Consider the following 16,384-nt stretch of genomic DNA (forward strand, 5'->3'; position numbering starts at 1 on the left):
CTTTACAGTGAAAACTCCATGCAGAAAGCAGCAGCAGAAGAGACCCATTTTCCCCATTTCCAAATCTGTGTAGTGCTTGGTTAACTGGCAGTGACATGCAACCCAAGACAGAAAAAACAGGCGATTATTTACATATTAGAGGCCCGGTGCATGAAATCCATGCACTGGGAGGATGGGGAGGGTGCCTCAGCCTGGCCTGTGTCCTCCTTAGTGCTGCTGCAGAGGCAGGAGAGGCTCCCACCATTGCCGCTGCGCTTGCCAGCTGTGAGCCTGGCTTCTGGCTGAGCAGCGCTTTCCCTGTGGGAGCACACTGACCACTGTGGGCAGCCCCTGTGTTGAGTGTCTGCCCCCTGGTGGTCAGTGCACGTCATAGCGACCAGTCATTCTGCCATTAGGTCGATTTTCATATTAGCCTTTTATTATATAGGATTATGCCATTTACCTCTTTATCCCCAAGGGTTTCAAGTAGTAAAAGTAATATTGTTTTGAAGTGTTCATCCCAAACACTAAAAGATTCTTCCTGGGTTAGTTTCATAAGTTCATAAAGGGCAATTTTTCTCTCTTCTACACGTTCATTATGGTTCGACAGCTCCTTCAACAACTCCGCAACCAGGTCAGAATGGTCTAGGGAAAGATCTGTCAAAGGACATGGCATTAATTCTGTAACTTTATAGGTTATAAATTCTCACAAGTATGGGGATAACAACTTCATAACATGAAACAATGCTGGCTGTAAAACAAGAGAAACTAAGTAATTTTATTTTCCATTTATCATTTCCAAAACACCAATATTAGTTTAAAACTTTTAAAAATAAAAATTCATGAGAGATTACAGTATAATGAACCTCCATATACCGATCACCCAGATTTAACAATCATATCTTTACCATTTTTACTTCATCTTTGTGCACCCTTTTCCCTGAAACATTTATCACAAATACCAACTATTTTACCCTTACATATTTAAGTATGCATTTATATGGTGGCATCTCAAGAGGCAATGATCACTGTATTTAAATGGTAGTAACTTGATCCCACCACTGTAAAGTTCCCTGTCAATCTTTTCACTAATGGTTTCACCCACTGATGGTTGCTAAATCAATTTATTTTATTAGAAGTTAAAAATGAGCTGAATTCTTCTGTAGAGAGTAACTTCATCAACTAGAGCTAATTACTCTGAAATATAGTTTGGTAGAAGAGGCAGAATAAATACTTAATATTTTTCAATGTCAGAGTCTAGAGTTGGGCCCAATATTGTTACGTTTTCATTTGTTTTTGCTTTTAGTTGTTGCTAATCCTCACTCAAGAATTTTTCCATTAATTCTTAGAGAGAGTGAAGGGAGAGAGGGAGGGGAGAGAGAGAGAGAAAGAGAGAGAAACATTGATTGGTTGCCTCCCATACGAGCCCCAACTTGGGCTGTGGATTGAACCTGCAACCAGATAGTGCCCTTGACCTGGAAGCCCTTTGGTGTGCTGACCGATGCTCTAACCACTGAACCACACCAACCAGGGCTGCTTTTGCCTTTTTAAAGTATAATTATGAAATCATAAATTTTATGAATGTTAAAGGACACATATTATTTATGTCTTACAACAGTCATTAGATAATGCTTTGAATAATTTTTGTGGGAAAGACAGTTAAGTCCAAAAGTTCACATTAGAACGTTACGAAATAACAGAGTTCTTCCTATACTGTTTTGATGATAAAATACATAAGTTCAGGCCTTGAGGGACTTGGGCAGGCAGTGCCTTGAGCTTGTGCCATAAGACCCCTTTCCTTACTAACTTCTTCTCTGAAACAAGCAAACAAATAAAGCACAGAATATGGTGCCTGAGCCTGGAAGGCACCCCCTGGGCCATTCCCTCTCCTGAGTCTCCAAAAAAGATAGCATGGAGCAGTCTTCTCTGTTAGCCTACTTGGTATGAGCATGCTGGCCTTTTGTGGGAAAGGGCTACCATTCTGCTGATCCTAACAGACCAGAGAAGGCTTGTGAACCTGTCATTGGGAGAGGGCTGTTGCCCACATAAAAAAAGCTCAGGAGGAAAGAGCACTCTTCCCCCAAATGCCTTAAGCTTGCACTTTGCCAGATAGTTCCCTATTGGTCCTTAAAATAAGCTACCATGTCTCATTCTGCCAGCTGCTTAGCTTCTGACCTAGAGGTACCAACGGCCTGACAATATAGGCCTCAGGGAACACACAACTACAAGTAGGAAAATAAAAAATATATTCCATGTAAGGGGATGCATAAACCTGAAGAAAAGAAATTAAGTTCAGCTCTTGGAACAGGAGTGGGCAAACTTTTTGACTCGAGGGCCACAAAGGGTTCTTAAACTGGACCGGAGGGCCGGAACAAAAGCATGGATGGAGTGTTTGTGTCAACTAATATAAATTCAAAGTAAACATCATTAGATAAAAGGGTACGGTCTTTTTTTTTTTTAGTTTTATTCATTTCCAACGGGCAGGATCCGGCCCGCGGGCTGTAGTTTGCCCACGGCTGTCTTAGAACATATGATCTCAACTAGAGCAAAGCGAACTGATGATAGGAAACAAGTAATGACAACATTCATTGACCGTTAAAAGAAAGTTTGTTATGACAGCTTTCATGGAACTAAAACTACAGCACCAAGAAACTCTGTCCCCAAAAACTTACACACAGAGCACAAAATGTGATTACTGAATTTAAAGTCTTGAGGCAATCTGGAAAGATTGATCACTAAGGAGAACCAAATTAGGCTTTTGGAAGGTCAAGGAGAACTTATGCAAAATGCAAAGCAAAACAATGAAAAAGAAGAAATTTGAGCTCAAAGATAAGATCTTAACTTGGAGGAAGATACTGTCTATAATAATTTCATTTGTATAGACCAACATTAGAACAATATTGTTGGTTTAACAAGAACTACTACAGCAGGATAAATACATCTCTATAAACCCCACAAAAACCACTCCTGGAAAGTTTATCAGACTCCCACCGATGTTAGAGGATCATTCTGATAAGCATGTTTCATTTCAGCTGAATAAATGGAATTCAAAAGAAAACGCTTTCAAAGGAACCCAGTTCTTTTCTCCATAAATACAGCCTTTGTAATTACTCTAGGAGATAAATTAGAAATGCCTAGACATAGAATGGTCTAGAGATGACATAGGAAAATAATTTCTGCCAAAGAAAGCACATAAATTATTTGTTATAAAACTGAACTATTTATACCATATAAATAAGATACTAGTAAACCTAAGGTACTGAATTAATTAAGTTAGAGAGGTGGTCAGCAAACTGTGGCTTGTGAGCCACATGTGGCTCTTTGGCCCCTTGAGTGTGGCTCTTCCACAAAATACCACGTGCAGGCGCGCATGTACAGTGGTATCAAAACTTCATGACTCTTTTGTGGAAGAGTCCTACTCAAGGGGCCAAAGAGCCGCACGTGACTCGCGAGCCACAGTTTGCCGACCACTGAGTTAGGGTATACTCAACTATATTTCCTCTGTGCCTGACACACAGCAGTGTGGTCATGTGAAAACAAAACAAAGCACAGGCTCTGGAGTCTTACCAAACCTCTGCCTCTTGCCCTTTGTGTGACAGGGACATGTTCTTAATCATTATGGAGGCTCAGTTTTCTTATCAGTAAAATGAGAAAGTAAGAATCACCTCCTAGCCCTGACCGGTTTGGCTCAGTGGATAGCGAGTTGGCCTGTGGACTCAAGGGTCCCAGGTTCGATTCCGGTCAAGGGCATGTACCTTGGTTGCGGGCACATACCCAGTGGGGAGTGTGCAGGAGGCAGCTGATTGATGTCTCTCTCTCATCGATGTTTCTAACTCTCTATCCTTCTCCCTTCCTCTCTGTGAAAAATCAATAAAATATATTAAAAAAAAAAAAAAAAAGAATCACCCCCTAGTGTCATGGTGAGGACCTGAGCCTGGAATACAATTAATTCACTAAGGCTAATTTGCCTCATGTCCTCATGACAAATGCTGGCACAATTACAATTCTGATAATATTTTTGTTGCAAGACTCAAAAAATATAGAATATTCTTTTAACTTGGCAAACTCTGATATGAGTCTCGCCTGGATACAGTAACATGCTAAATAGAGGCAGTATTCTGAAATATTATAGTCCCTGGTAAACTTTACAAAGGCCATAATCAGACATGAACACTAGATGTCTTTTTTCTGACTTGTTAGTTTTGACAAATTTATCACTAATGTATCTGTCTGTAAATATGTACAGAGACATCTGAGTGAGACATACTTAGTCTCAGAATTTTAAAACAATTTCCTTTATGGAATTTCTGACTTGAACAAAATAATTATCTTCTCCCAAAAGTTTTAGGTTTTAAAATAAAAAAGAGAAGATATTTTTCATATTGGGGGTGGGGTATGGTGGCTGAAAGGAAAATCAAAACAGCAACAAAAGTCAATAAAATTTTTAAAAAAGGATAGTATCAGCAATGTTCACAATAAAATAATGGCAAACAAGGCTTCTCCATCTCAAAATTAAAAGTAAAAATAGACAATGAAAATAACTGGTATATGAAGCTTGGAGCAACAACTATGTGGTTAACTGAGGGCTCATCTATCTTTAAAGAATGATTACATAACCAAAAATGGCTACCTATGTTTCAGCAGTCTATCAAGAAGTATTATGCAGTGAAGAAATTATATTCTCAAGCTCAAAAACATTCTACCCTGTTTAGGTTTCAGTTATATAACTTCCAAAGATGCCTTCCTTTAACAAATGGAAAATATATAATACTTGGTAAAGGAGAACATTAGACAATAAGGGGGTGATCCTGCTATATTATCATAATTTTGACTTTGTGATATTTGTGCTATATTAATTCTCTTAACATGAGAAGTTAATAAAAATATGATTCTTCTATGTCATAAAATATATTTTTCCATTTATAAAAATTACAAATGACAAGCACTGGGGATACAGATTACTAAGCAGAGTAAGGAAGATACCCACATTGAGTCTTCATAAAAAAATAAAAAAATTAATGGATATCATTTGGTAGAGAAAATATAATTCTTTATTATTAAAAATAAAATATCTGCAGTGTTTTGTACTTTTTAATCAGTTTTTATACATTTTTCCCTGAACCTTACTGCATACTGTTATCAGAAGGGCAGGTGGTACAACATCTCCATCCTCTTTTAAAAGTGACAAGTGAGACTCAAGGAGGTCAACCAATTTTTCAAGCTTTGCAGCTTAGTAATGTTGAGCTTAGACTTAAGCGTACTGTAAGCATTAGAGCTTAGACCTATAGACCTAAAAGCTGACTCCAAATCTTTTTTTTAAATTTTGTTTTATTTCTTAAAGTATTACAAAGAGTATTACACGTCTCCTTTTCTCCCCCCCTTGACATTCCCCCAGCCTCCCCCACCCCCCAATGTCTTGTGTCCATTGGTTATTCTTATATGCATGCATACAAGTCCTTCAGTTGATCTCCTACTCCCCCCAAACCTCCCCAGGTTTCCCACTGTAGTTTGACAGTCTGCTCAATGTTGCTCTGCCTCTGTGTCCATTTTTGTTCATCAGTCTATAATGGTCCTTATTATCCATAAATGAGTGAGATCATGTATTTTTCTTGGCTTCCCAGGGGCTGTCTCAGCCTCACAGGGGCCGTCCCAGCCTTACCGGGGCCGTCTCAACCCCACCAGGGCCGTCTCAACCTCACCGGGGCCATCTCAATCTCACCGGGGCCATCTCAACCTGACTCCAAATCTTATTGGTAGCTTTTCCCATATTTGTTTCTTGGATATATCATATTAAAGCATATGTTTATGGCTTCACACTTAATAGGCTATTGTTAAGAATGGGTATTCCGCCCAACCAGTTTGGCTCAGTGGATAGAGCATCGGTCTATTGACCAAAGGGTCCCGGATTCAATTCCAGTGAAGGGCACGTATCTTGGTTGCAGGCTCCTCCCCAGTCTGGGCCCTGGTCGAGGCTTATGCAGGAGGCAACCAACTGCCATCGATGTTTCTTTTTATCTTTCCCTCTCTCTTCCACTCTCCCTAAAAATCAATGGAAAAACAACCTTGGGCGAGGATTAACAGCAAAGAAAAAAAAAAAAGAATGGGTATTCCTTCAGAGTTTTGTCATTCTGGTATAAAAATTAATGCCTGAAATGGTGTCTAAAGATAAATTTACAAGCAACCATTGGTTTCAGTTATTTTTGGGGAGGCCATTAAGGTTTTCTTCATTTCAAGGATGATCTTAGGATGATCACTGTTTCCAATTCTTGGGAAGATATCTATCAAACCATTAGAAATGAGCTCCTAGCCCAAACCGGTTTGGCTCAGTGGATAGAGCGTCGGCCTGCAGACTGAAGGTTCCCAGGTTTGATTCTGGTCAAGGGCATGTACCTTGGTTGCGGGCACATCCCCAGTAGGGGGCGTACAGGAGGCAGTTGATCGATGTTTCTCTCTCATCAATGTTTCTAATTCTCTATCCCTCTCTCTCCCTTCCTCTCTGTAAAATATCGAAATGAGCTCCTAGAAGATGGGAGAAAACTTGACCATTACAAAGATCCCTACTTCTTAGGATACCAAAAAAGAGCAGCTTTTGCTTCGTTGATGATCAGGCCTCCAAAACACAGGCAGTAACAGTATGACACAGAGCATACATACCATCAGGAAACTGGTCGGCATCATCATCAAACATAGCTTCCTTGAGAGCAGACTTGTTAAAGGGACTGATGCTGTCTGAATAGTTGTACGGATTATAATCTCGAGAGCGCGGAGAGGAGTGAGCAGGAATGGAATGGAGTAATGAGGCTTTATTGTCAAGGGCTGTTTGGCTCGAGTCAGTAGCATCACCTCCTGCTCTTGTGTCGGGCATCCCAGGACCACCACACATCTATTAACGGGAAGGGGAAGGCATAGTACATTAACTAATTTTCAAGTATCAATTCAAAATTCTAAGAAAAGTTTTCCCTACTGCTTAAAGGTGATTTTAAAAAGGTAACAATAACCAGCTGAAAAAAATTTACATACTGGAAATCAACATGAGTTAAAACTTACAATCAAAATGTCAAAGCTTATAGTAAAGATGTAAAGAAACCTGTTGTTTATTTACAACCTACAGGTTGGATCCCTGGTCAGGGCACATATAAGAATCAACCAATGAGTGCATAAATAGGTGGAACAACAAATGGATGTTTCTCTCTCCTTTCTCTTCTCTCTAAAAAAATCAATCAAAAATAATTATAAAAAATAAAAAGAAACAGCAAGGAGGCCAGTGTGGTTGAAGAAAACTCAATAGGGAGGAAAGTAGGAGGAGATGAAGTCAGAGAGGCAACAAAGGAGAAAAGTGTATTGTGGAGACTTTGGCTTTTACTCTGAGACAGGGACCTTTGAGGTGAGTAGAGGAATAAGAATAGACTAGGAGGGCAAAGGCAAAATCAAGGAGGCCAGTTAGGTGCCTATTTTAATAATCCAGGTGAGAGAGCCAAAGCCAGTTTGGCTCAGCTCAGTGGATAGAGCGTCGCCCTGCGGACTGAGGGGTCCCAGGTTTGATTCCGGTCAAGGGCATGTACCTGGGTTGCGGGCACATCCCCAGTGGGGTGTGTGCAGGAGGCGGCTGATCGATGTTTCTCTCTCATCGATTTTTCTGGCTCTCTATCTCTCCCCTTTCCTCTCTGTAAAAAATCAATAAAATATATTTTTAAAAAAAATAATCCAGGTGAGAGAATTAATGATGATGATGGCTGGAACCAGAAAGGCAGTGGTGAGAAGTGGTTGGATTTCAGATATAGTCTGAAGATACTAATACTAGTACAATGAACAGATACCCTGACAGACTGAGTATGAGGGACAAGAAAGAGAGAGGAGACAAGAACAACTGTCTTGTCAGTTGGCTGAGCAAGTAGTGTTGCTATCAACTAAGATAGGAAAGAGCAGTTCTAGAAGAAAAGGTCAGGAGTTCAAACAGGCACTTGAGGTATGAATTTGGAGCTCAGGTCTGGGCTGGATGAAGTCATGTGACTTATTATACTCACAATAACTTCTAAGATGTACAGAAATACCCCTTCCTTCCTAATGAAGACGCAGAAGCTTAGAAGTAATAATATGTCACAGTTTGGTTCCCAATCAGGGCACATGCCTGGGTTGCAGGCTCGACCCCCAGTAAGGAGGGGGAGGAAGGAGGCAGCCGATCAATGATTCTCTCTCATCACTGATGTTTCTATCTCCCTCTTCCTCTCCCTTCTCTGAAATCAATAATATATATATATATATATATATATATATATATATATATATATATATAAATAATCAGACTAGCTAACAATTGCCAGGAAACAGGATTCAAACTCACTATGCCAGCTCCCTGCAATGTACCCTGTCTTTGGGGGAAGGGGAAGAACCTCAGTCAAGCAGTGATTCTTACTAACCTGTCCTTACTACCATCGCAGCCTCTGGGATAAAGAACTTTAAATGTGAGTGATTAGCTGGTTTTTAGCATCCAATTTACCAGGGCCATCTGCCAGAAAGGCACGGAGAGAAAAACAACAATAGGAAAGAAGCCAGGAAGGCAGAGGGGGGGAGCCCCTTAGAAATGTGCTGAAGCACTGCAAGGTTCTCCAATTTTGAAAACCCTGAGAAACCATAGATTCCTTAGGAAACAGTGGGATGGCTTATTTTGAGGAAAGTTTAGCTGTCAGAGAAAAGCCTAAGGAATAAAAAATAACTGCTTTGTATAATGGCAGAAGCAACAAACTGTACAGTAATGCAAATATCAGAAAGAGAGATCATAATACTCTTATTGGAAGCACACAAACAACTGATAATGCAAATCACTGTCACTACATTTAACAAGGAAAAAAAACCTAAGCGCCAAGTTTTGTCTTGCAAGATCCAGGTGATCTGGTCCAGGTGCCATTCCTCGCCTCTTTCTTTCTAAATACATTTTAATTTATTTCAGAGAGGAAAGGAGATAGTAACATCAGTGATGAGAGAGAATCACTTATCAGCTGCCTCCTACACACCCCCACTGGAGATTGAGTCTGCAACCCAGGCATGTACCCTTGACCGAAATAGAACCTGGGACCCTTCAGTCTGCAGGCCAACATTCTAGCCACTGAGCCAAACTGGCTAGGGCTCCTCATCTCTTTCATAATGCTCCAACTACACTGGCTTTCACCCTGGCCGACAACTATGGATAGGGTGTTCTCATCTAGTTGTCTTTACAGCACTTGCTATTTCTTTTAAGGAATTCTCCTCTCCTTAATTTAGGTCTCAGTGCAAATGTCACCATTCTGATTGGAGACTTCCTGACCACTTAATCTAAAATAGATTCACTTTACATTTTAACTTAAAACTCCACAGTACTCAGTTCTATCTGAAAATCTACAAGGAACTTGAGGACATAACTCTGCCTTCTAAATATAAAACCCAGAACAACGGTATATACACAGTATTTGTGTGAACCCTGGAAAATTATGTTTGAAAATGATAGAAAGCAAAGTTAAAAACAACAACAACCCAGCCCTAGCTGGTTTGTCTCAGTGGATAGAGCATCTGAAGGGTCCCGGGTTCTATTCTGGTCAAGGGCACATGCCAGGGTTGTGGACTCGATCCCCAGTAGGGGATGTGCCAGAGGTGGCAATCAATGGTTCTCTCACATCATTGATGTTTCTGTCTCTCCCTCTCCCTTCCTCTCTGAAATCAATAAAAATATTTAAAAACAAAAATAAACAAAAAAACAACAACCCAAACCAAAAAACTCTTAATGAAAAAGTCTGTAATGTCATTCAAATACTCACTGAATCTCCGTCATCTTTTTTAGAATCCCTTTTCAATGGCTCATTCATATCTTCTTGACTACGGAAGCTGAAATTCTGAATTGCTTCAGTGACACCTCTAAGAGAGCTATAAATGTCTTCAGAGTTCATATTTTCTGTGTCATAATCAAACGCACTATAAAAAAGACATCAACTAATTTTCATTTATGTGCAGTTTTAAACTACTAACACATTCGAGGAAATTATGAACGAGATTTATAAAGATGGGATTAGAGAATGTGTATTCCCCAAAGCAAAACAAAACCCAACAGCTATAGATGGTTAAAGTACATGTCCCCTTGCCCACCCATTAAGGACAGCTTACAATGACTCTAACCATGTCACAAATGGTTTGTCTTTTCACCTTTAAAGATGTTCTGATTAATCAGGGGTCAGCAAGCTATGCCCCTGACATCTTATAATGTTTTTTTACATTTTCAAATAGTTGAGAAAAAAAATCAAACTAATTCATTATATAAAATTAAAATTTTAGGGTGCATAAATAAAATGGTATTAGAACATAGCAATCCTAATTTATTTGGGTATTGTCTATCGCTATTTTCACCCTATAACATCAGAGTTGAGTATAAGTGACAAAGACTGCATGGCCACAAAGCCTAAAATATTTACCATATGGCCCTTTGCAAAAGGTTGGCTAACTCTTGTGATTAACTCACTAGCAACAGAGATAAATGTATTTACACAATTTTGTAAGAAGGCAGAGAATTTTTAACATTGAACATATTATTGACATGAATTCTATAATCACATTCTAAAATTCAATTGAAGCTGGAATGTAGCTACTAAAATTGTTACATAACAGGAATAGGCTACACGAAAAGTGTGCAACATATTTATTTTCCTTATGCTGATGAAGTAGCTTATTAACTGCAATGAATATGATGAAGCATACTATGGTATGTATGGCTAATAATAAAAAATCCAGCTCATAACTACAAATGGACTATTATGCAAACTACTTTTTAAAAGGACAGGAAAAAGGAAAAACTATTAATTTTTTAATGAGTCAGAATGTCATCTGAAATATAGCCCAAGCTTGAATTGCACAAGTGTGTGAAAATTATATGTTATATTTTATATTAAGGACCAATCTCAGTTACATTTTCCCCTAATTAGTATTACATAATGTTATCCCTTCTCTATTTTTGTTTTTGTCTATAAGCTTTATTTTTTCCACTTTTAGAAGTGGTTGGCTAATATTAGATCTAAATATCCATCATTATAACTTGCCCTCACTATTTTTACTTAGTACAACTAAAAGACAATTTGCAATTTATTGAATTTGTACAGCATATTTGAGAAACTAACTATGCTATTCAATGTAACAAGATGTAATTTACAAAAGCTATGTCACTAAGTTTTCTTTTGACTTATTAAAAAAATTCTGTATCATATACATTATTATTTAAATGATTACTTTTGGAATAAGCGTTATACTTTTGAATCTGCTAAGTTTCTATTTGCCTAAAACCTTTCAAGTCAAGTGGAATTATATTAATGTCTATTTTTCAATAATGGGAACCTGCAATAACAAACTATGATGGAAAATTATCCCTTTATTACCTTGGAGATAAAGTATTCTGTGATGTATTGGTAGGAGAAGTAAGAGGACTGGACCAGTTGGCTGGTGAACGTGGTGTTGGTCTTGTCAAAGGACTCCCCATGGAACTCTGATGGAGGGAGTCAAATAAATATTAATGTATGATAATTGTGTTAAGTTCAACTAAAAGGCTCTTAAGAAAGGCATACGATCAAGAAGTTGAACAATAATGAAAGCCATATTTATAGATCTACCATTTAAATATTCATGTACTTATCTCTGATTTCTGTAGAAAAAAACATTCTCCCCATTTAGAAGTCTAACTCTTTAGTCTTTTATTGTTCTCTTCACCCACTTCTGACTTTCCATTATTACCAATATCTTTTCATCAAAGATTCAACACAATCCCAAATTAAGAATTTTAAATTAGTTTCCTGTTTTGAGCCAATTTCCTTTTTCTTTTTGTTAATCCTTACCTGAAAATATTTTTTCCATTGATTTTTGAAAAGAATGGGAGAGAGAGAGTGGGAGGAGAGGGAGAGGGGGGAAGAGAGAAACAGCAATGTGAGAGAGACACATCAATTGGTTGCCTCCCACATATGCCCAGACTGGGCAAGGATTGAACCTGCAACCCAGGTACATGCCCTTGACCAGGAATTGAACCCATAACCCTTTGGTGTGTGGGCCAACGCTCTCAACACTGCACAACAGCAGCCAGGGCTCAAATTTTATTCTTCCCTGAGTTTGTTTTACAAATGATTTTCACAAGTCACCAAAGGCATAAAAATCTGATCATACTATAAATTTGCCTATCTCTTATGATGTGTAACAAAATAATCCCTTCTCCTTTTAAACAGGTAACTTACTTTGGTCCCAGGAAATTATTCTCAGATTGTTTTTAACATTCACACTTTACTTTAAGCTTGCCATAAGTGAATCTATTCTCTCCTTTATCCAGGTCTGTCTTTTAAAAAAAGTTCAATTTTTTAGGCATATTACATAAATGATCCTATACCATTTAGATATATATAACTGCAATGTTTCATTTACTCAAACTTTATTTCCCTCAAACAAAATCCAATATATCTAGCACATTTGGACTGACAAGCCTGTAATTATTAAATATGAACATCTTTTAAAAAATATATATATTTTTTATTGACTTCAGAGAGAAGGGGAGAGGAAGAGAAAGACAGAAACATCAATGAGAGAATCATTGATTGGCTGCCTCCTGCACGCCCCACACTGGGGATCGAGCCTGCAACATGGGCATGTGCCCTGAATAGAACCGTGACCTCCTGGTTCATAGATTGACACTCAACCACTGAACCACACCAGCCAGGCTGAACACATCTTTTTAAGCACTATCCTCTTTGGATTTATACATTAATTCTGGAATAAGTTATCCTTCTAATATTCAAATAAGAATTGGTTCATCTAAATAGCATGTTCTAATTTAATGGCATGCAAAATCAATGCCTTCATCTAAGTTCTTTTTTTTTTTTTTAAATATATCTTTTATTGATTTCAGAGAGGAAGGGAGAGGGAAAGAGAGATAGAAACATCAATGATGAGAATCACTGATTGGCTGCCTCCTGCATGTCCCCTACTGGGGATCAAGCCCACAACCTAGGCATGTGCCCTTGACCAGAATCGAACCTGGGACCCTTCAGTCCACAGGCTGATGCTCTATCCACTGAGCCAAACCTGCTAGGGCAGCCTTCATCTAAGTTCTTGCTCACATTTCTTTCCTTATTCATATTCTGGTCACCATTCACCATCCTAATCTATACCAAATTATAATATAAACATGACAGGCCTAGGGATTCTATTCTTTCTGGGGCAACAGTTAATTAGGTTCAAGAAATGCTGTCTAATGTAGATGCAAACATTACATACTAGGGTCAAAAGTTTACTTCACATAAAAAAAAGGCAATAATTGTTAAACCAACCATCATATTATACTAGAAGCCCGGTGCATGAATTCATGCACCAGTGGGGTCCCTGGGACTGGCCTGTGGGATTGGGCCAAAACTGGCTCTCCGATATCCCCTAAGAGGTCCCGGATTGTGAGAGGGCGCAGGCGAGGCCAAGGGACCCCATCAGTGCACAATCAGGGCCAGGGAGGGATGTGGGAGGTTGGCCAGCTGGGGAGGGAACGTGGGAGGGCTCTAGGGCGTGTCCGGCCAGTCTTTTTCAGTCCCGATCAGCTGGACCCCAGCAGCAAGCTAACCTACTGGTCAGAGTGTCTGCCCCCTGGTGATCAGTGCATGTTATAGCAACTGGTCGACTGGTTGACTGTCTGCCCTCTGGTGGTCAGCACATATCATAGTGAGTGGTTGAGCGGCCTTAGCATATCATTAGCATATTATGCTTTGATTGGTTGAACAGCCAACTGGACAACCAGACACTTAGCATATTAGGCTTTTATTATCTATAATAATAAAAGGGTAATATGCTAATTAGACCGGACATCTCTGGACGTCATTCCTGATGAAGCTGGGGCCGGGTGGGGGGAAGCTAGCCTGGATGCTGGGTGCTTGCCGGCAGCTGGAGGAGGGAAGCCCAGGTCCTGGGTGCCAGAGAAAGCCGGTGCCGGCAGCCAGGGGAAGGCCTACTCTTGCACGAATTTTCATGCATTGGGCCTCTAATATAGGATAATAGCCAAGAAAATAAATTTAAATTACCTGGGTTCCATTGCCAGTGTTTCGAAGGTGATTATGAAGAAGCTTGGTAGCACCATCCTGAAAAGTTTTTGGTAAAGCTCCTAATAACATTGTAAACTCTGGGGTATTGAGTTCAAAGAGGGAAATCAGCACTGAGTGCGCTGCCTGGAAAACAAAGACACACAGGGGCAGATGGATATATTTTGGTTACTCAAAGGAGACCATTTTCTTGACTCAATATTTCTGTTCACTAACACAAGGCTATCTTTCCCAGAAAAACAGATGTTCTTATACACTTTAAAATTTCTTTATTATAAATTTTTAACCTATTTATTTCAGCATATGAAAAATATTAGTGATAGACATGTGGCAGGGATGTTGAAAATACTAACAGATACTTAAAAAAACATTAGAGCCTTGACTGGTAGCTCAGTTGGTTGGCGCATCATCTGGTACACCAACAAGGTTGCAGGTTGGGTTCAATTCACGGTCAGGGTATGTAAAGGAGGTAACCGATCGATGTCTGTCTGTCTGTCTCTCCCTTCCTACCTTCCCTCTTTCTCTCTAAAATCAGTAACAAAAAAACATATCCTCAAGTGAAGATAAAAAGAACTCAGAAAGATCTGATGGTATAGGAGTGAATACTTCCAAAGTTAAAATTAAGTCTTTTCCTTTGGTGACCAACAATTTATTCATAACTATTCTGAAGGTTATGGGGAAAGATCTAGGAAAGAGAATAATATGGGAAAATTTAACAAGGTAGAGAGACAGATACATGACTAAATTCATCAAAAGATCAATAGATAATGCCTAAAATTAATAAGTCAAGAACAGTGTAAGCTCTTATTTGAAATACATAGGAAAATAGATACAAGGGAAAAGATTTGAAATATTTTGAATGGTTAAAAGATTAGAGGTCAGAGAATTATGGCAAGAATAGTTTTTTATTCTAAGTTTGAACATTATGCTCATATTAAATGGATAAAACTTAGAACAATTTAAAACAGAACAACAGAAGATTTTTTTTTTTAAAAAAGGTCTTGATATTCCCAGGTAAATAACTCAATGCTAACTGGTAATGACCTGAAAATATTAGTTTCCTTCACTGGCAAACCAAAATGACGTGCTTTTCTAATTTATCTTCTAAAACTTATATTAAAACATACCTTCCGAACTTCAGAACTTTTGGGTTCTGTTGTCCAAGTGATAAACCGAGAGACTGCCAAGCGAGTTTCACTGGAATTTACAAAATCTCCTGGATCCATCTGTTTGGCTAGAGTTTCTATATATTTAAGGATAGCAACCTTCACCTGCAGAAGCAAGCACAATGAGAGGACAATCAGATGGTCACTGAGGGACACTGAGAACACTTCAAAAACAATTACGTGATTATTTTTTGACAAATACAAAATGAAAAAAAAGCAACCAACAAAGAATTAAACCACCACCTACCTACCTGAGGTCCAAGTATATGACAATGTGGATTTTTGTTTTTCACACATAGCAGTACTTTTAAGTCCCAGACGTTTCACTGCCCGGTTTGATCAACTGCTGAAGACTCTCTTGATAGAATTATACACCTCTCCTTCAGTCTGCCTTCGGAGCTTATAGCTGACACTTGTCTAGACTCCCTGAGAGCCAGTCTTTATCAACTGAGTATAATTTGGCTTTTGGGAAAATGAACCAAAGTATTTTGAAAATAAGGCATTACAAATCAACTGAGTAATTAAGGTGGGCAATATAGGGTTTTTGTCAAATAAGACCCACACAATGAGACCTGGTTCTTTAATAGGTTCATCAAGTGCTAGAACTACCTTCCAACAGAAGTGTCACAGAAAATTTTATACTAGTTAAAATGGAGAAAAGACAACACTTATGTGTACAAGAGTTATATGTAGGTTTAAAAAGTCTTATCATTCTCCCAGGAATGATGTGTGGCTACCTGGTGGGATGCAGGTACACAACTTCTTCCTTAGAATTAGCTTTTTTTTATCCTTATAAAAAGCCATGCTTAACTTATCTCCCTTCTCTCAGGTATGGTGGGGAAGAAATAGAGGTTGAGAACCCCTATTTTTAAAGCCATATCTTCAAACATTCCAGGATTTATAAATAAGGGCTATCTAAGACTATTAGTATAGTACTAGTACACTTTAGAAATGACACCTGGCAGAGTGCACAGTCCTTAGATACATAAGGTTCCAAACACATAATAAATACTTCTTTCCTGACTTAGAAAAAGGAAGGTTTGAATGTTTGATTAAGAGAGCAACTTTGAAAACATTGCCAAAGATTAAGGTAATCCATTTTTCTATGCACTTTCTACCCTTATTGTTGATATTAATGTGTAATTTTTCTCAGTCAGTCCAAATAAG

At 38.7% G+C, this 16,384-nt stretch overlaps 1 protein-coding gene across 24 annotated transcripts in view; it reads right to left on the bottom strand.

Annotated features, from left to right (window-relative positions):
* CLASP2 (cytoplasmic linker associated protein 2) overlaps positions 1-16,384 on the bottom strand; it is a gene marked incomplete at its 5' end in the record, with an annotated part of 144,715 nt that overhangs the window by 10,311 nt on the left and 118,020 nt on the right. For all 24 annotated transcript variants that reach the window (XM_081106448.1, XM_081106469.1, XM_081106466.1 and 21 more), the window contains 6 exons: positions 443-636; positions 6,634-6,862; positions 9,768-9,921; positions 11,370-11,476; positions 14,034-14,177; positions 15,179-15,322. In XM_081106448.1, coding sequence (XP_080962574.1) covers positions 443-636; positions 6,634-6,862; positions 9,768-9,921; positions 11,370-11,476; positions 14,034-14,177; positions 15,179-15,322 — 972 coding nt within the window. The remainder of the gene's footprint in view (positions 1-442; positions 637-6,633; positions 6,863-9,767; positions 9,922-11,369; positions 11,477-14,033; positions 14,178-15,178; positions 15,323-16,384) is intronic.

Source organism: Myotis nattereri (assembly GCF_964212035.1).
Source record: "Myotis nattereri genome assembly, chromosome: 14".
Classification (NCBI taxonomy): domain Eukaryota; kingdom Metazoa; phylum Chordata; class Mammalia; order Chiroptera; family Vespertilionidae; genus Myotis; species Myotis nattereri.